At 38.4% G+C, this 27,119-nt stretch overlaps 1 protein-coding gene across 1 annotated transcript in view; it reads left to right on the forward strand.

The window, feature by feature from the left end:
• The window catches only part of fig4a (FIG4 phosphoinositide 5-phosphatase a), an 81,590-nt gene that overhangs the window by 41,646 nt on the left and 12,825 nt on the right, over positions 1 to 27,119 (forward strand). The window contains exons 11-21 of the mRNA XM_065256455.2: positions 2,433 to 2,530; positions 6,220 to 6,353; positions 6,478 to 6,594; positions 11,355 to 11,400; positions 12,052 to 12,200; positions 12,925 to 13,091; positions 18,517 to 18,655; positions 19,898 to 19,956; positions 21,392 to 21,539; positions 22,114 to 22,197; positions 26,005 to 26,200. Of these exons, the coding sequence (XP_065112527.1) occupies positions 2,433 to 2,530; positions 6,220 to 6,353; positions 6,478 to 6,594; positions 11,355 to 11,400; positions 12,052 to 12,200; positions 12,925 to 13,091; positions 18,517 to 18,655; positions 19,898 to 19,956; positions 21,392 to 21,539; positions 22,114 to 22,197; positions 26,005 to 26,200 (1,337 nt within the window). The remainder of the gene's footprint in view (positions 1 to 2,432; positions 2,531 to 6,219; positions 6,354 to 6,477; positions 6,595 to 11,354; positions 11,401 to 12,051; positions 12,201 to 12,924; positions 13,092 to 18,516; positions 18,656 to 19,897; positions 19,957 to 21,391; positions 21,540 to 22,113; positions 22,198 to 26,004; positions 26,201 to 27,119) is intronic.

Consider the following 27,119-nt stretch of genomic DNA (forward strand, 5'->3'; position numbering starts at 1 on the left):
TGTGTGTATGCGTGCATGCATGTGTGTGTTGCTGTGTATGTGAGTTTGTGCATGTTTGTGTGTGCATGCATGCATGCGTGTGGGTGTGTGCGCAAATGTGTGCGCACGTGTATTTGAGTGTGCATACATGCATGTGGGTGTATGTGCATGTGTTTGATTGTCTGTGCATGCATGCGTGTGATTGTGTGGGCACGTGTATGTGAGTGTGTGTGTGCACACATGCATGTGGGCATATGTGCATGTGTTTGATTGTCTGTGCATGCATGCATGCATGCGTGTGTGTGCGTGCGTGCACGCGTGCAGGTGCATGTGAGTTTGTGCATGCATGCGGGTGTATGTGCATGTGTTTGTCTGTGTGCATGCATGCATGCGTGTGTATGTGCGCACTCGCGCATGTATGTGAGTGTATGCATGTGTGTATGAGAGTTTGTGCATGTTTTTGTGTGTGTGCATGCATGCGTGTGTGTGTGTGTGCACGTGCATGCACATGCATGTGAGTATGTGCATGCATGCATGCGTGTGTGTGCATGTGAAAACAATAATGTTGACAATAGAATCCAAATTCTTTGATGATTTGATTGCTTGTGTTTCACAGTGTTTCAAGTTTTACGGAAATCATCTTTTTTTAGGCAGCCGAAACTCTAATAAACTCCCCCAAAAAAACAGCTCATTATAGTTCATAGTATCTTTATAGTAAATTATATACAGTATTTTTTTAAACATCCTTTTTAAAGGAGCAAATTTCATCAGCGGCATTGTATCATAAATGGCACTGTGACACAAAGTAAAGCTCGTAGTTATGGTAAAAATAATTTGTGATTTTGTCCATTTCCAGACTCATCATGCTGTGTGTCTGCTGTTGTGTCTAATCATTATGCAATTTAATGACATTACGCTGTAGAAAACTGTGTCTGATGCAGTGTCCTTTGAGAAGAAGAGGGTTTTCTAATGAAAAGTTTTATCTTGTAATTAGGTCAGTTATATGTAGGTTAAAAATGGTGCTTGCACAAAAGATTTCTAAGATAACTCGTATTGATTTTCTTCTAAACAAAGTCACCAAAACACTTGTGCCGAAATACAGTTACGCAAGTCTCAATGCATGACCCTCTTTCATGATTGTTTGAAGTATAATGAAGATTGAGATGAAATGTATGTTATAAGGGGCAGTTTTTTCCTAAATCCACACCTTATGTCACATGTGTCATCATCCGGTGGGCAGCTTTGCCTGACCCATTGAAGGACCATCGAGCGGATAAAGTGTTTGATTATGCACACATTGAATATGCTTTGTGTCACGTTAATGAATTCGTGTACTGTCAAAGGGAGATTTGTGTATACGAGAGAACCTTGTTCTCGTAACCTACTTAGAGAGGTGTTTGTATGCTGTGTTTTATAGTCTTGGCAGGTTTGTGTAAGAGATTTTTCTGCAGATGTTGACTCAGTAAATTCACGATTACTGTCCTGATCCAGCACTCAAGGTCACTGTCATTTACATGTTACGTTTTAAAGTAACATTGGGTCGTCATGGACTGCTTGACAGTGTCTGGATTTTTATTTAAAGCTCCTAATCTACACTAGACATCTTATTGTGTGCTTCTTAGATTGACTCACATAAAGCGTCTATAAGTGTGTCATCAACACGTGACATCAGGGTGCTCGTTGAATATCAATAAATTAAATTATTTTGGTCTTTCTGTATTGAGTACAAAAACAACTGCTCAGTACAGTACATGACCAGTGTTAAACACATTTTAGACTTTTAGAATAGTGATAGACCCATACATTATATAATCCAGGCTGATATATCCATATGGAAGCATATTGGCAGCAATATTCAATTTTGAATGTAAAATGCAATGTGACAAGTCCTTTCTCAATGCATTTTCCCTTATTGCATGTACAATGTTTGGTTCAAAATAAAAAATGTAACTTTAATCATTTAATTTATGATAAATGTATTACCCGAACTGTTTAGTTGTGTTTTACACGGTCAAGCAAAGACTGTACGACACTTGGGATTGCATTTGCGTTTACCAACTGCAGTGGATGTAGCACAATTTATTTGCAAATGCATTCCGAGTCCCCCTCCTGTCAATCATTGCGTCATGGTGTTGTCATCGATACATACATCGGTGAGCTGGTTTTAGCTGGTCTGCCAGCTTGGTATTAGCTGGTGTAGCAAGCTGGTCTAGCTGTGTTTTGGTCACTTTTTAAGATGGTCTAGATGGACTTGGCAGTTTTGTCAGGTTTGGAAGAACTTCTTAAACCAGCTACTGCCACCTTAAACCAGCTAAAAACAGCTACAGGTTATCCTGGTCTGGATTTTTCAGTAGGGTTAGGTAGGGTTGTATTTTGTGTTTTTGTGTATGGATAAATTTAGTTCACAGATTCATTGTAAAGACCAGATGTCTCTCTCTCTCTCTTGCTCTCAGTGGACCAGGCTGACCCATATTCCCATGTAGCAGCTCTTCATTTTGATCAGATGCTCCAGAGGTTTGGATCACCAATTATAATTCTTAACCTGGTCAAGGTGAGCATCATATTTAAACTGGACTTTGTTTACTTTCTTAATGAACTTTGTGTGAGGTTTAGGGCTGTAACGATTAATCGCATGTCCCATTAAAAATGCCTGTCTGAAATCGATTCTGGATCGCAAGGCTACGATTCTGTGTTTGATGCACAGCTTGTGTGTGTCCTTATCGATCTAAAATCTGAAACGTTTAAAACGTGCATTAAAAAATCCAACACTTGTTAAACAAAATCATTCAAAATATTCTTTATTATCATGAAAATATCTGAAACAATTTGAAGAACAGCAATATAAATATTCTTAAAGACATTTCCTGGAATAGCGTTTGTAATGCTGCTGCTTCTGTGGCACAAAGGGATTTTCTGCACAAGAGCGCCCCCTGGTTTTGGGATGTCGGGATTTCACCGTAATACATTACAATTCATTAATTGAGAAAACAAGCAGTTGCTCGATTAATTGTTACAGCCCTAGTTAGGTTTACAATTAAACTGCTCTTATTTTCTGATAATATGAGCCTAGAACAAATATATCCTGCACTAAAGTGAACATCATGAAATTTAAACTGTGACCTTTCGTTTACATTATGCCTTCTTCAGGTGATTTTATGCAAAGTCACTTACAGTGCATTACAGCTATTCATTTTATCAGTATAGTGTGTTCTCTCGGAATCAAACCCATCACATTTGTGCTTCTAATGCAGCGCTCTACAAACTGAGCTACAGAAACTGATTTTTGAGTAAAACAAACTATTCAATAAAGACAAACATCGATCGATACAAACATCAATACATATATCAATACATACATCAATCGATACATACACTGAACGATACATACATTGATACAAATACAAACATCAACACAAACACCTATACATACATCAATAGATGCAAACATCCATATAAACATCGATACATACACCGATACAAACATCTATACATACATCGATACAAATACAAACATCGATACATACATACATACATACAAACACCAATACATACATCGATCGACACATAAATTGATCGATAAATACATCGATACAAATACAAACACCGACACAACCGCTGTTACATACACTGATACATCAATAGATGCAAACATCGATACATACATCAATTCATACATCAATACATATATCGATACAAATACAAACATTGATACATACATACATGCAAACATTGATGCAAACATCGATAGATACATAAATACAAACATCGATAGATGCAAACATTAATACACACATTGACACATACATCTATAGATGCAAACATCAATACAAACATCGATAGATGCAAACATTGATACAAACATTGATACATACATCGATACATACATTGATACAAATACAAACATCCATACATACATACATACTTATATACATACATACATACATTGATACAAACATTGATAGATGCAAACATTGATACAAACATTGATACATACATCGATACATACATTGATACAAATTCAAACATCGATACATACATAAATACATACATACATTGATACAAACATTGATACATACATCGATACATACATTGATACAAATACAAACATCGATACATACATACATACTTATATACATACATACATTGATACAAACATTGATAGATGCAAACATTGATACAAACATCGATACATACATTGATACAAATACAAACATCGATACATACATACATACTTATATACATACATACATTGATACAAACATTGATAGATGCAAACATTGATAAAAACATTGATACATACATCGATACATACATTGATACAAATACAAACATCGATACATACATACATACTTATATACATACATACATTGATACAAACATTGATAGATGCAAACATTGATACAAACATCGATACATACATTGATACAAATACAAACATCGATACATACATATATACATACATACATTGATACAAACATTGATAGATGCAAACATCGATACATACATCGATACAAATACAAACGTCGATACAAACATCGATGGATACAAACATCGATGGATACAAACATCGATGGATACAAACATCGATACATACATCACTAAATATATCGATAGATACATACATCGATGGATACATATATCGATAGATACAAAGATATATACATACATCTATACATACATTGATACAGTTGCGTCTGGATTAGTCTGGCCGAACTCACAGCTGACCTGAGGCGCATCATTTCGGAGCAGATATATGGCCATACGCGCAATTCTGACACCCGGTTATGCACATCATTGAACTCTTTAAAATCTGATTTATATTGTGATCGGAATCAACTTCATTGTTTGTTTACTTAATCAAAAAATTATTATTATTTGAAGTAATTGTGTGGAAATGTAAAGTGTGCATTTCAGTGTGTTTAATTAAGATGTTTTTTTTTTGCGGGTGAGTTGCAAGTAATCACGATGTTGGCATTTTCTATTAGCCCAACCTCAATGCAAAATATGTTACATTTTGGTGAAAGATGATAAGAGTGTTTTTCACACTCCGCAGCTGCACATATTCAGAATGCTGTGCCCGGCACTAACTATTATTACAGCATACAACACTTACACACAGTGCTGTTTGTGGCAATGAATGCTGTCCAGATTTTTCCTCACGTTGGTTGTCACGGGGTAAAAGAGAACAAAAGACCCAAATCGCCACAGTCGGACCGCACACACATCATACACGTGGTGCACAGCATACATGTTTGTGCTAAATGTGGATCTCTGTGAGCCAAGACATTGTAGACTAATTTTAACACTGATAAAAGGATGTGTTAATGTGTTACTCCTGTGTGTATGTGTGTGCACACACATGTGAGTACATGCTCAGCGCACTAAATGATGATGTGCACTTAATTAGCAGCATTCTTCACATGTAATGCACCTTGTTTGGGTCATTAGGGGTCTTTGTCACTGGACAACCTTTATCTAGACCGAACATTGTGTGATTTTACACACACACACACACACACACATGCACACCACAAACACACACAAATACACACACACACACACACATTCTGGTTTCCATGTTTTGTGGGGACATTCCATAGACGTAATGCATTTTATACCATACAAACTGTATATTCTATTCCCCTTACCTACCCCATTCCCTAACCCCAACCATCACAGAAACCTTTCTGCTACTTCACATTTTCAATAAACATCATTCTGTTGGATTTATAAGCTTGTTTCCTCATGGGGACATCAAAATGTCCCCACAAGGTCACAAAAACACTGGTATTCCTATCTTTGTGGGGACAATTGGTCCCAACAACGTGATAATTACCAGGTACACACACACACACACACACACACACACACACACACACACACACACACACACACACACACACACACACACACACACACACACACACACACACATAAACACAAACACACTAGCATTGGCCTTCAGGTGTGTGTGTCTGTGTGTGTTTGTCCAATTTTGAGTGTGTGTTTCATTGTCTGCACCACGGTGAAGCACAAAAGTGGTGGGGAGAGACGCAAAGATAAAAAAGTTCAATGTTAATGTGAGCTAGTGACTATCAGTGTTGTACATTTGCGTTAGATCACGTGTGCGTTACAGTCCACTGACGTGTTTGATATATTAAAAGTGCATTAGCTGTACTGTACTTGTGTATTAACATCATAAGGATTTAACATCTAATGAGTTCTGTTTATTTTTGTTAGAAACGTGAGAAAAGGAGACATGAGAAGATCTTGAGCGATGAGCTTTATCCCACTATCACAAACCTTAATCAGTTTCTTCCTCCTGAGCACGGCATCGAGTACATCGCCTGGGACATGGCCCGCTACACCAAGAGGTACTGGCAAACACAGACAGTACTGGAAACATTGTGTGTGAAGAAGCACGATTATGTAATGGGATGTCGTGTCCTCGTCCTGTCAGCGCTGAAGGTTTCTCTCTTTGATTCTCTGTGTCTCCAGTAAACTGTGTAATGTTTTGGATCGGTTGAGTATGATTGCTGAGAACGTGGTCAAGAGGACGGGTTTCTTCGTCAACAGACCTGACTTCTACTGCCACACGTTACGACCTGATGAAAGGTAGATGTATTTCAATAAAGGCTGAGTTTAAATCAGACTCCTAAATAATGTCCAATCCTATGTAACTAAAATTAAGAGTATCTATTCCTGTAATAAAATCACTTTGTATCTCAAAACGATAATGAAAATCATGAACCCTAAGCCATCCTTGATGTATATAATTATCTTTATTCAGACAAACACAATCAGGGCCCTATTTTAACGATCTGAAACGCAAGTGCGAAGCGCAATGCGCAAGTGAGTTTGTGGGCGGATCTTGGGCGCTGTTGCTATTTTCCCGGCGGGAGAAATAACTCTTGCGCCGGGCGCAAATCAATAAGGGGTTGGTCTGAAGTAGGTTTATTATTCATAGGTGTGGTTTGGGCGTAACGTCAAATAAACCAATCAGAACGCTATCCAACATTCCCTTTAAACGCAAGTGCGCAAGTTCCATGGCGGGTTGCTATTATTATGACGGATTTACCAGGCGCACGCCAGGAGCGGTTCACAGCCGAGGAGACCGACGTTCTTGTAAGAGCAGTCAAAGACAGAGAAGTTGTTTTGTATGGGGATAGGAGAAACCCGCCCAAATCAGCGTCGGTTTAACAGGCGTGAGAGGAAATAGCCACAGTCTCATCAGCTGGCATCCCCATCGTTGCGCCAAGCGCTACAATGATGTCAGGAGACGGGGGAATCCCAAGCTTGCGAACATAAATCGGGCACGCCGTGTAACAGGAGGTGGATCTGCCTCAGGACCTGACGCCAGCAGAGGACATCGCTGCGTCCACCCTCACCGCTGAAAGGGTTTGGGGGCTTTGAAATCGGACCCAAGAAACGCAAGCAAGGTCCAACCCCAAAGAACACTTACAAATCAAGTTCATATACATTAAGGTTTCTTATGAAAACAATTTAATTATTATTTACATAAAATAAACGTAATACAGCCACACAACAAACTTATGAAAATATTTTAATCGTTATTTGCATGATAATTTTTTAACGCAGCCACAAAATAAATAAAAACTATCACCACAATGCTCACCACTACGATTCCCCTTATCTCATGTGTTAATATTTTTTATTGTAACAATTTATGTTTTGCAAAAATAACTGTTGCATCTGTGTAGATTAGATAAGCAAAGTGTGTGCGCGTTGTGCACGCTATACATTATGGTCAAGCATGCGCCCTTAAAATAGCATAATGAACCATGCGCAACGCGCCACTGACTTTAGACTAGTTTTTTTTGGTCAGTGGCGCAATTGTTTTTTGAAACTGCAAAATAGCATCAGGGATGGTTTGCGCCGGAACACGCCTCCTTTTTTGCGCTGAACCGCCCAGGGAGCGCAAGTTCATTCCCTAGTTTGCCGACGTGCGTCTGTGGAGGGAAAAACCCGCTGTGCGCCAGTGCAAAATACGAATGACACATGCGTCACTGACAAAGTCAATTGCGCTGGGTGCAAGATAGGGCCCTCAGTGTTATATTAGTAAATGTCCTTTCTTTTCCAAGCTTTATAACAATAACTTAGTAAACAGCGGCTAGGGAACAACTTTAGACTTGAAAAAGTCATCCATCCTTCACAAACCTAATCCACACGACTCCGTTGGGTTAATAAAGACCATCTGCAGGTAATTGATGCGATTTTGTAAGAAAAAAATCTTTATAATATTTAAAATTAGTAGTATACACTATGGGCGTTTTCACATTAGCACTTTTGGTGCGCACCCGGGTTCGATTGACATCAGAGTTATATTTGGATGATGTGAACGCTGTCTTCCGAACTCGGGTGCGCACCTGCGAAACGTACTCGAGTCCGCTTGAAAAGGGTGGTCTGGGGTCCGGTTCATGTGAACTCCAGATCGGTTCGCTGCTAATGTGAGCGCAATCGTACCAAATCGCGGAAGTGAACCACTGTTAATTACGTATTATATGGAATTTCCCACCAAAACAGACGTGTGTGTTTGTGTGCGTGCACTTACCTTGACAACAAAATGCATAGAATGCTTGCTTGACTTTTGTTCTTATTTTTTTAAACCTTTGGTTTTGTTTTCAAAGAAATAATACAGAAACGCACTTGCGTCTGTCTGCCCCAAACATACTAAAGTCCTACGCTGATACTCTCTGGTGAATGCGCATTGGCCACTACTGGAAGCTAGTTATTATAGTTAAGACACGCCTAATCCCTATCCCAAGAAACACAACAAAGTTTAGGTTTTGCATCCCAGAACATTTCTGTTAAGACAACTTTCCTAGGGAACCAAAACATACCTTAAAAATAACTAACATTCTGGGAACAAAATTGTTATCTGTTAGCTAACCCTACTCGCTCCTTTTTGGAGGTACTGCCTACTTTTGGAGTTCACACCCCCTATTTGGTGAGCTGGGGTCAAAAAACAACAACCCAGTAACTTAGTTTTGTAAAATCATTTTCTGCAAGCATTTTGAAAAATAGGTGATTGAAATTTGGCTCCCTTTGTGATGTCAGAAGGGGATAATACCGCCCCTTAATCTGCACTATCCAACCACGGCACTGCAATTTAGTGCAGATTTTCATTGCATTTAAAATGACACACCCAAAAACGGTACATTTTTGCTCCTACAAATTGGCAATTTTAACATGTTATAATAAATTATCTATATGGTATTTTGAGCTAAAACTTCACATATGTACTCTGGGGACACCAAGAACTTATTTGGCATCTTAAAAAAGTCTTGGGAATGTCCCCTTTAAGTGAGTGTAAACATTGAGAAAGAATTAAGATGTGTATCCATGTGTATTGGGTGTTTTATTTATATATGCTTACTTTTTTTGATTTGTTCTTATTTCATTTCCCCCCACCCCTATTTTGCTCATTTGAAAAATTTTCCCATCTGTCACTCAAATATCGAAAAGCAAATAAACCAACATACAGGCTCCAGAGCTGAGCAGGTGTTCATTCATGAAAACATTGTGAATTGAAATGAACTTCACATCTGCAGATGTGTGTGGTGATGTCTGTGTTCCCGTCATAAGTGCTCATGAGAAGGTTTCAGCCACGTTAATCAATGTTGAAATAAAAGGCAGCACTTTTGTTGTTTTTTGCACTCGTCATAAAATCACTGATGGTCGTTTCACGTGTTGAAGCACTTGCATGTTTCATACAGCGACACTGCTGCCATATTTACACAGGTGAACGTTTACAAAAAAACAATGGGAACCGCTTTCTGAACTGTTGTTTAAAGGTGGTGTGTACATTCTAGTGGTGAGATTGCGAATTGCAACCTACAGCTCACCCCTTCATTTCAAAACACATATGATAGCCGCCACAGGACAAACATGTCGTCGTTTAAGTAACTGTAGGGACGAAAGCACTCTGTAGATCAGTTTGTCCATTTAGGGCTACTGTAGAAAGATGACGCAGACTTTAAAGCCGCTCTATGCATTTTCTGCGTTTTTGTCAAACAGTGACCCCTAGAGTCGCTGGAGAATACTTGCAACTGTCGTAATTTCCCACTCTAGTACATCTCCGAAGATAATGACCAGGTAATGTTTCACAATTTCATACAAATATTAGGCTACTGCATAGTCTACTAAACTACAGATGATGGTAATAGGATAATAAGAAGTTTATTTCAAGTGTAGAGTGTATATAATAATATAGTAGCCTACCGCATTTGCTGGCTTATAACGTTTTAACATGCTTGCAGCTACATCACAAGTAAACGTCTATAGTCTATGTCTACTGTATCATTTCATTTGTGTTCTTTTAAACATTACAAAACGCCATGACAAAGTTAATTGTGTATGTTGCATTATTTTATAACATTGGTCGTTATAATGTCACTATACATGATTATTGCTATTTATCATAATAGTTTGCAAATTGTGCACGTTTACACTATTTACAACCTCTAGGCTTATTTATGTCCTGATAATTATGTGAGATATTGATATTAACTGTTGTCATGATAATCGCATGACATACTACAAGCAAGCGCAACAACATACAACATAGACCGCAAACAAGTTTACAATTAAGAGATTTACTTACTAGTCCATCAACAAGATCGCCAGATTAGCATCCCATCCAGTGCTGTCTTTTAGCTCATGCCAACGAGTAAAAACCTGACCGAGTGGGACTCTTGTCCGGTTCCTAATGTGGTCAGATTCTCTTTTCCTTTTCCTACTCTCTTCCGAACGCGCTTTCTTAACTTTTAAATCGTTTAGCCTCACGTCTCAAATTCGCGCGTGCAGTTGTTGCTATAGGCTTGATCGACTTCATGCACTGCTGCAAAGAACCGACAGCCAGATGACATCAAAGTGCCGTCACAGATCATTCTCGCGGTACTTTGACGTCATCCGGCAGTCGGTTCTTGCAGCGCCACACGAAGTCGAACAAGCCTAACGTGTGTGACGTCGTTGCCGTAAAGCAAGTCGTGATTCTCGCGAGATTTATCAGGGGCGGTTCTCTCAAGCTTGCATTGCTGGTTTTGCTAGCGGGCGTCCTCCCCGAGCTTCAACAGGAGGATGATTCGCCCTACTATGATTTTGTTTACCACCGAAATAACTTTGAAACTGTTATATTAAGGTAAAATAACTGCATAGTGTTTCTTTAATGTATGGAGACCCGCTGTGTATTTACATCAAACCGGCTCATTCTAAGTTATTAATAACTTCACAAATAATATAGTTATGAATATTATATTGCATTTCTGTCAAGAGATCCTTATAAAATTTACATAATGCACCTTTAAAGGATGGGATTTAAAGACGGGGCTCATGAAACTCTTTATTTTTTGCAGATGGGGTGATCTCGGGGGGAAGGTGACACCCAACGGCAGATTACAGGTAAATGAGTACATTTTTTTACAGAGTCGTGTCACCATCCAAAACACTACCATACATTTGTTGTGATTCAATACATCCTGATTCATCTCAATATCATCGCTGGTTCATAATTATTACGACTTATTTATCATCACTTTCCAGCACCTATATATAAGAGAAAAACACACCATTGATTGAGACTCAAAAGTTGACAGTATCGTTAAGTTTAAACATGTCGCATCAGATATATATTAAATAATTTTAACGTCAGAAAAATTACACACTTCCCCAGGGTTGTACCAGGACACAATTTCAGGCCAGGAAATCCTACACCCACCCAAATAAATTAAGAAACCACAGAAAACCCTATTTTTCCCTCTAAATGAAATTGATTACACAACATGACCATCATAGTAAAACATTTACAAATTTGAAGTAAACAAGTCCTTATAACATGGGTCAGCACAGACCTTTAAACCAAGCATTTATGCCAGAAGTCCAGGAATATTCCCGGTGCTCTTGATGGACAGTCCTATACTTCACCTTTACATATGACACCTGATCTGACCATAGTCTGTTGTGATTCAATTTTTGTGTTTTGACCATGATATGTCTACAGAAATAGAAAACCCAAGCATGCATTAATAAAATAAAGTATGTTTACTTTATCAGACTGGAGTTTTGAGGACAAACTGTGTGGATTGTCTCGATCGAACCAACACGGCACAGTTCATGGTGGGAAAATGTGCCTTGGCGTATCAACTCTATGCACTCGGGTTAATAGACAGACCCAAACTTCAATTTGATACTGACTGTGTGAGGTAAAAACAACACTATATACAGTACATTATGTGTTATATAGCGTTTATATACAGTGCTTTACAAATTTAGTAGGGATGCACCGATACCGATACTGGTATCGGCCTCGATACCACATTTTCTAAAGTACTCGTTAAAAGTCCCCCGATACCTGGAATCGATACCACGGTCTGAGAAATGTCTATGTTTGAGCTGCGTGTAAGGGGTTAATGCCTCTTGTGTTGTCCAAAGAGGCAGAGTTTACAACAAACTGGAAAACTAGTCCTTTGTATTATATGACTAAAGCTGTTACCTGTAAATTTAAATCATGTTTTTTATTAAGTACTCGGTATCGGCAAGTACTGAAATACCAGTACTCGTACTCGTATTCCAAAAAAGTGGTATCGGTGCATTCCTAAAATTTAGACAATATTTTTCTTTCAAATGTAGTAAAGCAAGCGTCACAAGTATTTAGAAAAAATAATGCTTAAGTAAAGTACAGATATTTAAAAAGTGTACTTAAGTACATTACACTCTGATCTATCGTTGGGTCAAAAAGAGACGAGCTCAGCCCACTGCGTTGTAATTTAACCCATGCTGGGTTGTTTTAACCCATTGTTGGGTGAAATATAATTAAAATAACCCAGCATTTTGTATAGTGTACTCAAGTAAAACCCTGGGTATAGATGTATAATATCTTGTTGTGAAGATTGCAGTTGTGTTAATCAAACGTTGCTGTTTTTTAAGATTGTTTGAAGAGTTGTATGAGGACCACGGAGACACTTTGTCTCTACAGTATGGAGGATCTCAGCTGGTCCACCGAGTAAAGACGTACCGCAAGATCGCTCCCTGGACGCAGCACTCCAAAGACATCATGCAAACGCTGTCTCGTTACTATAGCAACGCTTTCTCAGGTAACCAATCGGAAGTAATGATAAAACTTTGATATACTGTACTCTTTCCCTTAATGTCTTGTAGATGTTTATCTGTTATAATGCACTTGTTACTCCGACACATCTATTCTGTGTGGTTTAATGTGCATTACTAAAACTTCATCCAGAAATGTGCATGTTACATAATATTATACCACGTTTTAGAAGTTAAGGAGGGTTGTGGATACTGAGAGAGAGGGAGGGCGACACGTGTGAGCCATTATCTCGTCCACCCACCATCTCACTTATATAAATTATTCATATTCCCCTTTGTGCTGATGGGCCGCTTTGTGTGAATTATGATGATTACATTTATAAGTGGTAGAAACGGCCAGTTTGGATGATCTACATCGAACCGATCGCTCCCACGGTAAAAAAACTTCTTTACAAACCACCTTTACTTTATTTGTAATCATGTCTGTATGTTTCAGTTGAGTAGTTGACAATAACACATCGTCTATAATAGCAACAACATTATTAAAGGACTTACAGTAAATCAGTGAGGAATTTTGCCATGTTTATTCCCCCCAGGTTCATTTTGGCTATTGTAAATTCTTATGATCATTTTCTGACATGATTCAGGTATTTTATATGTTTTCAAACGCTCTCCTCTTTCTACCATGGCAACAAACCCAATTCTAGTCTCTGTGGTTACAGGATCTAAATGCTTCTTTTGGGACCAAGGTTGATCGGACTCCACCTTCCTGGAAACTTTAACCATATTGGTTCACAGTTTGACATAGTTTGGGTAAATAATAATGGGACTTGATGCCTGGTTATTTAACATGCATATCTGAATAAGTGTTTGAGATGCTCGGATGCCGAGAAAATGATGTTAACTGAATGCTCTCGACGCATGTTAGGGATGTGCATTTATGTCATCAATCCATAGGTCTGAAAACAAGTACTCGATTAACTGGGAGCTGGGCAATCAAAGGGGCGGGGCATACGTGTCATGATGAAAATAAAATATTTGTATAAATAAAACTCAAATAAAACTTCATTTTGAAGAAACTATGACAGAAAAATGAACACATACTAGATTATTAATGAATTAAATGTTTTTAACAGAGACCTATAACAGGAATAGTTGCATGATGAAGTGAAACTTGAGGGTTAATAAACACAAACAGAAGCGAAAGACAGAAAGTTTATCTCCCATTGTGTATGTGTACAATAACAGTGCGCTTTAAAACACATCCAGTCAAAGTACGAGCTTCATAACATTAATCAGCTTTAAGTTTTTTGCTATCATTTTAGCGGTTAGATGTGTCGTGTCATCTTCTCACCTGTTCTCAGTCAAGATGTAAAATGAAAGGGACACTCCACTTTTTTGAAAATATGCTCATTTTCCAGCTCCCCTAGAGTTAAACATTTGATTCTTACCATTTTGGTATCCATTCAGCTGATCTCCAGGTCTGGGACAACCACTTTTAGTATAGCTTAGCATAATCCATTGAATCTGATTAGACCATTAGCATCGTGCTAAAAGTCACCAAAGAGTTTAAATATTTTTCCTATTTCAATCTTGACTCTTCTGTAGTTACATCGTGTACTAAGACCGGCAGACAATTAAAAGTTGTGATTTTCTAGGAAGATATGGCTAGGAACTATACTCTCATTCTGGCGTAGTAATCAAGGATTTTGCTGCCGTAACATGGCTGCAGGAGGCGCAAAAATATTACGCAGCAGCCGACGCAATATCACTACGCAATATCATTGCATGCATGGTACTAGGGCTGTGCAAAAAATCGACTGTGATTATCATGCGCGTGTCATCAGTAAAGCTGGTTCGGTGATTTGTATTAAATCGCCATCAGCTGCTTTCAGATGGAGCGGCATTTATTACACAGACCCGTAGTTCACCGAAAAGCTAGGCAAAATCAGGTTCATAATCGAGGAAAATCGACTCCAATTATCTATGCAATTTTGCCTAGCTTCTAACTTACGTCAACATCAAACACGCACCCAGTCTTCACTACCACAGGCACTTGTAATGCCAACCAGATATCCAAATGCCGCCATAACAACAAAAAATAATTAAATAAACCCACATGGTCATCGTTTTCGTGATCGATCATCGATGCCACATCCAAGTTCTCGGTCAATCGATTACTTGTGCCCATTCCTAACACATATTATACCTTCATCAAATACTTTCACTTCAAATCTGCTTAATTCCGGCCTAATGCTGCGTTTACACCAACCACGTTTCAGGCGTCAAAATCATGTCTACCGGGCCTAGTTTGCGTGAAGAGCGAAGTAGAAAAAAGCAAGCAGAATCCGCTTCTTGTGGGAGGGTAAGTGCTATGCGGTTGTCTGTTTGCAGGTGACTGATGTTGATTGTGCATTTATCAAAAGAGATTAACCGGTTTGTATTTGGTAACCTTACTATAGGGGGAAAATAAACGGCGCGGGTCGATAAACGTCACGTGACTCAAAAGTGAAATGTGTATTTACATCTTACCAGGTTGCCCTCACTGACACTCTTCCAAGCGAGGTCCTTTATAGAAATAAGAACTTGTGTCGTATAGCTCTGGGTGACTGCTCGCGGACAATATCAAGCCTTCATGCTGAATGAGTGACTTCGGGCGGGGCTGCCACCACAGCAGCAAGCAGGCTCCTGATTGGTTAACGCGGCGCGAAAATCCGCCAAAGTTAAAACTTTTCAACTCGGGCGTCAGCCGCAAATTCGCGTCAAACACAAATGCACAAAAAGCACCAGTCGTGCGTACCGCACCATATGCTCAATTCGCGCAAACTAAACGCGCGAAAGAGGCGGAAACGCGTCCGCCGCGCTAAACGCCTCATCCGCGCCGTGGGACCTCCAGACCCCGTCAACGTGTCTTCACATTGACATAACATTGAAATCACTCACGCTTGCCGCCTCTACCGCGGTTGGTATAAACACAGCATAAGGCCGTTCAGAAATACAGTTTTTTGAAAGAAACTGTTAAACGTCTCGTCACTTTTTCGGCAAAGTCCTGAAAGTGCATGGAAGACGAATGTGACCATAGATCACATTTAAACTTGTGTCCTTGTGAGTACCTGAATACAACCCATATGTGTCAGTGACATGCATCACAGCGCCCCCTAATGTGTGCTTTAGTTTCTTCATTTTTTACTTTTTTTACTTTATGTGCATCTTAAGTGATGTCTTGTCCAAAGAAGTTTTTTTTGTGAAGTAGAGTTTTTTGCCAAAAAAGCTTGCATGTTCATAGAGGGTTTTGAAGCGAAAGTCAGTCAAATTTGTTAAATACCAATACCAGTGAAATGACTAAAGTGACACATTTGTAAAAAAAAGGCATTTCAATTACTGACTAATAAATTTTTCACCGCCTTTAAAGTAAAATTACTCAACCTAAACAGAGGAGCCTGATAAAAAAATCCTCATTTACAAGAAAAACATTTGCATCTAAACTCTTAAACTCACATATTTGAATCTGCAAAGTCAAAGTTAATTGTAAATCGCTTCGCAAGCTCATAATTACAGCCTCATGGTTTTAGGAGACGAGCGAAATCAAATCTGAGAAAATTGCTGTAATTTTCATTTAGCTTATTGGCAGAGGTGGCACAATTCAATAAAGCTGTGCTATTACAGTATATTGTCCTCATGCGCGCAATTTATCTGGTGGCTGTTGTGCATGTATTGCGTAAACAGTTGCTGATGTTTGATTGCACAATCTTTAAGGATTTATTTTAAAGTCAACACCATGACACAAGTCTGTGAATGTTGGAGGTTTGTTTAGTGCAGAAACATCAAGAATATGTCACGTTACAATGACATTTGAAAGAAATGATGCTTGTGCGGGTTGTCATGACAACAGCAAAATCCCACCAGATTTCATTTAAGCATAAACTACAGGTGGGACTGAATTATTCTCACCAGAAAATGAGTTGACCTGACAGTTTGCAACTTCGTCCTAACACTGCGGTGTACTGTGGTAATACTTTACGGTAGATAAAGCACCTACAGTTTATTTGGTTTTGCTGTGCAGATGCAGTAACTCAAAAGTGCTGATAATTTTAAGACTCTTTCATTCTTACAGTCTTATGTCATAGAATGAAACCCATTAAGGGTAATATCAGACTGTGTGTAAGTGAATTGGCGCTTTGGTGATCTCTGAGGTGATGTAGATGTCGTTTAATATCTTTGTTAGTGGAACCAGAACATCTTCACCTGACTCTTCATATCAAGTTCATATGCTTTATTTATTTTCTTGTTTTTGTAATGACACTATGATAAAATCCTAAAAGATATTCTGTCTTTAAAGTTGTGGATAGTTCAATATGAGGTCAATAGGCTTTCTACTTTAGTCTGATATTCATTGATTCTTTAGATCTATTTAAAGGAACAGTTCACCCGAAAATGTCATCATGGCACCCTCAAGTTTCTACAAACCTGTATAAATGTCTTTCTTCTACTGAACACAAATGAAGATATTTGTTAATAACCAAATAGATCAGGGGCACCATTCACTTCCATAGTATTATTATTTCCTACTATGGAAGTCAATGGTGCCCCTGATTTGTTGCAATTATTCTTCAAAATGTCTTCATTTGTATTCAGCTGAACAAAGAAATTTGCTAAGGCTGCAACAACTAATCGATTAAAGCAATAAAAATCGATAATTACATTCGTTGTCAACTAATTTCATCATCGATTAGTTGGTCTGTGACATCACATGCTCCCACACCACCGCCTTCATACAGCACAAGCTGCACGTTCCCAGGTCCTCTGCTGAAGTTCTAAATTGGGGTACTTTTAAACTGTATCTACAGGTTGATGTTTTTCTAAATATCGAATTGAATAATATTTATGTTTTATTCGATTAGTTGATTAATTAAACAAATAATCGCCGATTAACCGATTATAAAAAAAGTTGCAGCTCTAAAATTGACGTTTATTTGTGTGAAATGTCCTTTTAAGACAAGTCTCTGCTGTAAACATGAAATGCTGAACACTGTTAATGGTTCATATGTCAATCTGTTAATGGTTCATAAAGGAGAAAGATGTTTTGCTTTTATTAATAGATGAGTATTTTACCCTGCCGAGAATTAATAGTTTCTTCCTGAAATAGACCACATTCAGTTTTTCTCTTCTATTTTTTATCCTTTTCTCTGTATTTTATTAATAGCATCACTCTAATGAAGGGCTCTGGTAAATTCTTTTGAAATGATTCATTCGTAGCTTTCATGTTGTTTTTTTAAGAAACGCTCTGTACCATACACTGATGCTTGGACTTAAATGAAACTTTACAATGACTGTACGTTATAATATTACAGGGGCTGCATGTTCAGTTCACCCTAAAATGAGCAATGAGAAAAATATGCATATTATTTTTGGAAAGAAACATGACCCTTGAAACTCACTTTTTGTTGTAAGTAATGTCTTTCTCTCTCTTAGATGCAGACAGACAGGATGCTATAAATCTGTTCCTGCAGGTTTACCAGCCGTCTGAATCCAAACCTCATCTCTGGGAACTGCCAACAGATTTTTACCTTCACCACAGTAACACCATGAGTCTACCGCACAACCGACAGAGGTTAACATCCATCTGCATCTTTCTGTGCAAATATGCACCTCTGATTCATCTCTTTAATTGAAAGATGTGTCTTTAATAAGACGGTTAAAGCAGTATCAAATATGATAAAATAATATTGCTCGTATTACACTGCAAAAATGATTTTCAAGAAAAGATTTTCTTAGTATTTTTGTCTTGTTTTCAGTAAAAATATCTAAAAATTCTTAAATTAAGATGCTTTCTCTTGATGAGCCAAAAATATCAAATTTAAGTGATTTTGTGCATAAAACAAGCAGATTTTATTTTTTGCTTGTTTTATGAACAAAGCTTTGATATTTTTGGTCTAAAACTAGACTCATTTTACTTGTTTTACTTGTATATTTTTTATATTGGCTTACCTGCTGCTTGTGACGCTAGCATAGCTTGTTTGAAGACTCGCAACAAACTTTAAATAATTTTTGTATTATTATTGTTCAGTAAGTGGCAGTTGTATATACATGTGTAGTTATTTAATAATTATTACTATTACTGGAGAAGGGCACATTGCATTTTGATACGGGGGGCAGCCCCCCCATCCCCCCTGTGCAAGCCACTGATTGGAATAGATAACTTGGTAAACACCACTTAACAGTATTGGTTAGCTTTCTATTTGTCTTTTAACTCTGGCTTGTAAAGACCAGACGCTCAGAGATGAAAACAGGTGACGTGTAACCCAGTTCTGTTGACACTCGGTCCATACGTGGCCTTTTAAACCCTTTGTGATGATACTGCTTGCATAATTGAAGTTCTGGTTGTTATTATTTGTTGCCCAGAAAAAACTCCGGATGGTTTGACGATTATCAGACACAATAAAAAGGAAGTAAATCTGCTCTGGTTTGTACCATCAGATACTCCTTGAATTGACATTCTGGGACAAATTAAACTTTTGTGTTTGTCCTGAATAATCACGCAGGACAATTTGACTGTTTGTGTGTGAATCAAACAAGAACCATAATGTCGGATTTCACTTCATAATAAAAGCAGGAAATTATATTTTGCCTAAAAAGGAATAAAGTCTATTTTGTTACTGTTCCATGGTACAAGGATGTTTTCCAATTGTAATACCATGGTACTTTGCCACACTTTATACAGTGGTACAAAATGTGTGCCATTTTCATAGACCAATGTATGTACCTGATCCTCTAATGTTAATCAAAGCAGGTGTAAATCAAGAAGATGGCAAGTTTTTACCACGGTACTGATTTGTGGTTGTTTTTCTCCCAGTTACACACACTGGTGGTCTCCAGAAGTTTTGCTGTTTCTCCCATTACCATCTGATGAAGGTAAATCATTTTACATCTCGCTGCAGGATAGATGTGTTGTAACAGATATAGCACATTGAGTAAGCTGTACAAAGGTCATTTGTTCGAATCCCAGGGAACACACTTGGGCTACTCGATTTTTGTAAAAATCATAATCACGATTATTTAAATTCAGTGATTTTGAAAACATGCATTAAGTACACTCACCTAAAGGATTATTAGGAACACCATACTAATACTGTGTTTGACCTCCTTTCACCTTCAGAACTGCTTTAATTCTACATGGCATTGATTCAACAAGGTGTTAAAAGCATTCTTTAGAAATGTTGGCCCAAATTGATAGGATAGCATCTTGCAGTTGATGGAGATTTGTGGGATGCACATCCAGGGCACGAAGCTCCCATTCCACCACATCCCAAAGATGCTCTATTGGGTTGAGATCTGGTGACTGTGGGGGCCATTTTAGAACAGTGAACTCACAGTCATGTTCAAGAAACCAATTTGAAATGATTCGAGCTTTGTGACATGCTGCATTATCCTGCTGGAAGTAGCTGTCAGAGGATGGGTACGTGGTGGTCATAAAGGGATGGACATGGTCAGAAACAATGCTCAGGTAGGCTGTGGCATTTAAACGTTGCCCAATTGGCACTAAGGGGCCTAAAGTGTGTCACAAAAATTGGCTTCACAAATGCTTTGCTGCTGTCTCGGTTGTAACGAGTGGTTATTTCAGTCAAAGTTGTTCTTCTATCAGCTTAAATCAGTCGGCCCATTCTCCTCTGACCTCTAGCATCAGCAAGGCATTTTCGCCCACAGGACTGCCGCATACTGGATGTTTTTCTTTTTTCACACCATACTCTGTAAACCCTAAAAATGGTTGTGCGTGAAAATCCCAGTAACTGAGCAGATTGTGAAATACTCAGACCGGCCCGTCTGGCACCAACAACCATGCCACGCTCAAAATTGCTTAAATCACCTTTCTTTCCCATTCTGACACTCAGTTTGGAGTTCAGGAGATTATCTTGACCAGGACCACACCCCTAAATGCACTGAAGCAACTGCCATGTGATTGGTTGATTAGATAATTGCATTAATGAGAAATTGAACAGGTGTTCCTAATAATCCTTTAGGTGAGTGTTGCAATAGGCTATATGTGGCAAAGCCGTGGTGCCTTTTTTTTGTAATTGTTTATATCAAAAATTAAAATGGAAAATCAAAAACGATTAATTGCAGCCCTGGTAAAATAATATAATATAATAAAATGTATAACTTGAATGCACTATGAATAAAAAACTGTATGTATGAATGTAAATTTAGGAGATCTGTGGGTAAAGTGTGCAGGAGACAACGTGCAATAAAAATAAATATATTATGATTATTTAGCTTGATAAAGTTCAGTCTTGTATTCTTCCTCTGTGAAACTTCACAAATGTTTTCTAAACATATTTTTCTATTTCAGGAGCGAGCGAGAAGAACATGAAGAAGGTCTCGGTGAAGCGCGTGAACAGATTTGACGAGACCATCGATATTTACAGCAGGTTCTTCAGACCGTATGAGCTCACCTCATTCGATGACACGTTTAGCATCTCCATGACCAACTCCACAAGGTCAGTTCAGCCGAACGCACACGTATGACCTCAGTGCGGACACATGATGACAGGAGCACGCGCTTCATGATGACACGTGTGTCTCGCACTGAACTCAGGCATTGATTTTAAACATTCTTGTATCAAATGAGTAGTTTTATCTCAGGGCTATCCTCAAACATCATCCTCTTAAAAATCATTACTTGTGTTTCCTTTGACCATCATCACTAACACTGTGCATACATAGCTCTTACCGTAGTAACCGTCACATACACCTTAACAACCACGGGGGTGGTACAATTTCAAAAACGTACCCTTTTGTACCTAAAGAGTTCATATTAGTACCTCAGAGGTTTATGTTGGTACATATCTGTGCCTGAATGATTCATATTAGGATGTTTTTAAAGGTTACTGCATCAGTGACAGCTAGGGACCATTTAAAGCCATTATTTCTGACAGTGTTTTTTATGTATTTGTTAAAGTCAGTGTGACATTTTTTCGAAGTATTGTGACATCACTGAGTGAGATTAATATTTGGGTGTGATATTTCCGGACAGATCGTTTCTCATTTTGTTTCTCATCATATTTTGTTTAGGGATTTTATGCCGAAGAGCATCGGGCTTGATCCCAGTCCTTTCACTGTTCGTAAACCAGACGAGAGTGCAAAATCAGTGCTGGGGTAAGTTTGCACTATTTGCCCTATAATTTTATACGCATGCTGCCCTTACCGCATATGTTTTTGTTGCTAGAAAACAACAAATATACTCTCATTTTCACGGTCAATGACCCTCTGTGCTATTTCACACACGTTTGCCTCTGTACGCTCATGTTGTGCAAGCGTGTGAATATTTACCCTCTCGTTTCCACCTGTCTGCTGTTTTTCTGCCTTGAAAGGGAATCTCATTGACTTTGCTTTTATTCAGTAGAAACAGGAAGAGCCGGGACTTGTATCCGAGCTCGCAGGTCAATCTGTGTACTTCAAAACATGTTGATTTGTGGTTAGATATGGCTTTATATCATGAATATATTAAAATCCACATGGCCAAACACTTCTCTTCTCAGAAGTGATTTAATATTGTTTTGTTTTGGCACCGGGATATGCCAGGCCTCTTTCCATTAAGCTGAATTGTAAACTTTTGAATTATGCATTGCTGTGTTTTTTGTTTATTTAACCCAAACATTGTTTTTCTTTCATCATGATTTCTGTACTGCTAACATAAGTAACATAAGAATTGTGTTTGTAAAATGAATTATACTTGCTGGAAATATGACAGCTGTTTCACAAAGAATTTGTTTAGTATGTGCCGGTTCCTACATATACATTTATATTCATGCACATCATTTGTTTTCTTTACAAAAGTGCAAGGGTGTCCTTGTGTCCCTAAAACAACACCAATAGAAAATTGCTAATACATGATTCAAATCAGTTTACAAAATAATTTACACACCCTAAAAAGTGCACTATTTAGGGGACAGAGGGTTGGTTTGGGTACAGATTTTGCTTTGTTATAGAGGTCTTCTTGGGTATTCCGAAGAAATGTGCCCAATCCAAAATGACCAGAATCACTTTTTACCCAAACCTGATGTGCATAAATCTTTTTTTAAAGTCCAGACCCAAAACAAACCCAAGGAAATTTGACTCGAGTCAGACCGGACCCAAACTGCAAACATGACTTTTTTACTTAAGACTTTTGTCTTGTTTTCAGTTTTCAAATATCTAAAACTTCTTAAATCAAGATGCATTTTCTTAATGTGCAAAATGAATTAAGAAAATAAATCTAGTTTTTGTACATACAAATACCAAATTTAAGTCAATTTGTACCGAGCCCCTAAGGTGACATTGGAGTGAAAAATCTAAAGTTTAGTTTCATGTGCTCACGCGAAAGCTTCATGTGTAGAATTTTAGTTTAGTTTTGCATGCTATCGCAAAAGTTTCACGTGAGCATGCAAAAGTTTTACCTGAGAACGTGATGGTTTCACGTGAGAACCTATAGAATAGTATTACATCCTTCATATCTCCGAAAAATCTTTAGTTTTATCAGATTTATGAAAGACAGATCAGCTCGAGCGATTCTTTCCGATAACGTACAAAAAGATTCGGAAGGAGGAGTTACGAGCTGCGGGAGGAGCGAGTCATGAGTCATGCAACACATTATACACTGACTGGATAACTTATGATTCACTAGATGTTTGTGTCGTCATATAATGGCTGGTTCACACGGCAGGATAATTAGGCCGATTTTAGCCCCAATTCACCCCTTACGACAATCTTAAGGATGCTCCGATAATCGTAAAATAAACTGATCAGATATTCTTGCCGTGTGTGGTGTGTTTAGACTGCTCTCGTCTACTCGGAAGAACCTCGGGACCGCTCCGATCTGAAATCGGGGATATCCAACTTGTTGGATTTTTTTGGCCCGATTTCTTCTCGTGTGTGGTGTCTACCGGGAACAAATGAGCATGCAGCCTGTGGACTGTGACGTGTAGCCAATCAGAAAGCGAGGTGACGAGGAAGCGAGGATGTACCGGTGTCATGTAAACAAAATCACGGGTCACAACAACTCACCTCCATATCATGATGTAGAAAGCATAGTCCATGCTCACATTGTCTTGTCTCCACGTCTTTGACCATCGCCTTTTCTTTTGAGAACGTTTTTTGTCGGTTAAAAACAAACTGCAAACTATCGCCACTGCATCCTCTTCGTCCGCCATGATTGTTTACTCTGAAATCATGTTTGATCTCGAGAGATTTTGCGAGATTTCCCGTCTGACCTGGGACTGCTCGGGAGTCAAATCGGTTCGTGTGTGATGTGTTGATTTTGCCATGTGGTGGCGCACCACTAACTGTACGACCAAAACTGTTAGACCCGCAATGTTTTATCGCCGTGTGTGGGGTCTCTCAGGGTTGGAAAATCGGCCGACGGTTTTAAATTCGTCCCGTCTGAACCAGCCTTAAGATGGACTAACGCGCCAATTTCCAACATAACACAGAAGTCTTACTTATCGCATGCAATTCATGGCCCAGTTGGGACTTTTCAATGAAATCCAGCGTTAAACAAACTAGGCATGGAACGGTATAAGATTCTGGCGGTATGATAACTTTTAGCAAAAAATTTCTACGGTTTCACGGTGTTGCGGTATTGCCATTGCAACATTAAAATGTGTTATTTTTAAATGCCAGGTAAAAAATAAAGCCTTTAAATTATAATATGCTTTCAAAAAATATATAATGTTTTCGTAATGTATATTAAAAGTAAAAATCTAATCAATCACATGACTTGATGATTTAATGAATTTTCTATAAACACAGCTCATACCTTGGAAACTATAAAACCTTAACTGTTTAAAACCCTTGAAACCGGTAACCGGCCCATGCCTAAAACACACACGCAAAACTCTGCTGCTACCCTGGATAAACAACTATATCCATTGTTTCCATAAATGCTTTCTTTCTTCTCCTTACATCCAAAAACACACTTCTTCTCGTGCCATTGTTGAGTTTGATATAAAACAAAGCTGTCGCTTGCAGTGATGCATATGACTTCCTGCATCCTTGGTTCTCGCTCTCCCGCTGATTGACATGTGGGCGTGGTTTTCTGGGGGAAGTGCCCATAAAAATAAATGATACGTGTAGCTTACCTCTGATAACAGCTGGACCCGTATTAAAAAAAAAAACTTTCCGAACCTTGTTCGAACCCTGGCAAAGTGCATTCGGCACAGAAATACTCTGTAACTCGTCCAACTGCTTTTTTGACACTTTGCATTTGTTAAGCATGAGGAAACAACTCTTAAACTGTGTTAATAAGTCAGAATGCATGAAATACTGTTTCAGATTTTTAGATATTTGTACATAAAACAAGACAAAAATGGGGCAACCGCTAAAATGTGCATTCAAAATTGATTGACAGGTCTGTCTCAACGACATTAACTTACCGCCAGCCACATGATGTTGCAAGCGCTCTTGTCAAACCGAGGGGTTGGAAAAAGCCTCGATGCACACATGCAAGATCGTTTGGGTCTTCTCGGGTCCATTCTGCAAAAACACATTCATTTTAAATGAATCAAAGGCCACTAATATTATACCCGACACGTGTCTGAGGCACACGCGAAACTTTTAGACCTCAGGTTTTTTTATCTAAGTGAAACCGTAAAGACCTCTAATTTGTTGATTATTTCTGTGATTTTTGTTAGTTTCAGTAGGTTGAGTTAATGAATGTGTGATGAAGTACAGAGTCCTTGCAATATCTTTTGAGTCTTTTATGTGTCATAACCTCTCCTATTGACTCCATCACAAATGTACCTTAAGTCATATAATAAAAGCATCTCATTCATGTGGCCTGTGATGCTGCAACCTCACTTTAGCCCATAGAGTTACCAGATCATTGAAAGCTACTGTAAAGCCTGATCTTATTTTGTTCCCTCTGTGACTTTGAAGCTTTTGAAGGCAAAAAGATAGATTTTCTGATGATTAATGTTCTCTCTTTAGTAATAAGTCAAATAAGGAGGAAACGGTGTTACAGAGGAAGACGGCGGCCAGCGCCCCTCCTCCACCCAGTGAAGAGCAGATCTCCAGCAGTTCTGAAGACGACTCTGAGGAAGATCGTGAAGATGACGGCACTGCATCCCAACGCTCTACGCCAATCAAACTGGCTGATCAAAGCGACAACGTCCGGCCACAAGAGGTACAACATCCATCCTTTTTTTTATCCTATCGGATAATTTAATTTTCCACTTTTTTGAGACATTTTTGTCATCTATCCCTCTCTTCTCAATATTTCTCTTTTATCTCTTTCCTCTGTAAGTGGCTTATAATCTTTATGCTGGTTTGACTGTATTCATGGGGTTTTGTTTGAATCTGACCGCATGCATCCTCAGCGAACAATACCTTCTGATCTGATCTTTATTAAGTTCTGCGTTCTGACTGTGATGATGCTATAATCGGGTTTCATGTCCTGAAGAAACCGTCAGTCCGCAGTATGATAACTGACATTGCCATGACCTGAGAAAACATTCAGAATATCCTGATACGCTCTTTGAAATCACTCAGTATTGTAGTTCACAAAGACTTTGTTGAATAGTTTTAGCAATAATTTAGTAGCTCAACCCACTGGTAGAGGACAGCGCTAGCAATGTCAAAGTCATGGGTTCGATTTCCAGCAAATTCATGGAATGATAAAATGTACTTGGATGCACTCTTTGGATAAAAGTGTGTCAAATGCATGAATGTAAATGGTTTAAACGTTTTTTACAGAAATTTATTTTGCGCACTTTTCAATAAAATGTAAGCATACAGTAAGTAAATGTAAATAAATGGGCTGTCGTTTATGCATACTGAACCTTACTTTGCAATAAACAAACAATAACACAAGCACGTCTCCACACTTTGATGAAGTCTATTAATCTACTTTTCTCATTGAACACAACAATAACTTTAAATAATCCTGTGGGGGTCATTTCTCAACCAGCACTGATGTTTTATTTATTGTTGTAATGCAGTGAATTAATGAACACATCATGTAATCAGTTCAGAAAAGATATAATAAAATGATAAATGAATAGAGGCACATACAGTATACAGTAAATATAACACATGTGCATTGG

This window comes from Paramisgurnus dabryanus, chromosome 12, assembly GCF_030506205.2.
Source record: "Paramisgurnus dabryanus chromosome 12, PD_genome_1.1, whole genome shotgun sequence".
NCBI lineage: Eukaryota > Metazoa > Chordata > Actinopteri > Cypriniformes > Cobitidae > Paramisgurnus > Paramisgurnus dabryanus.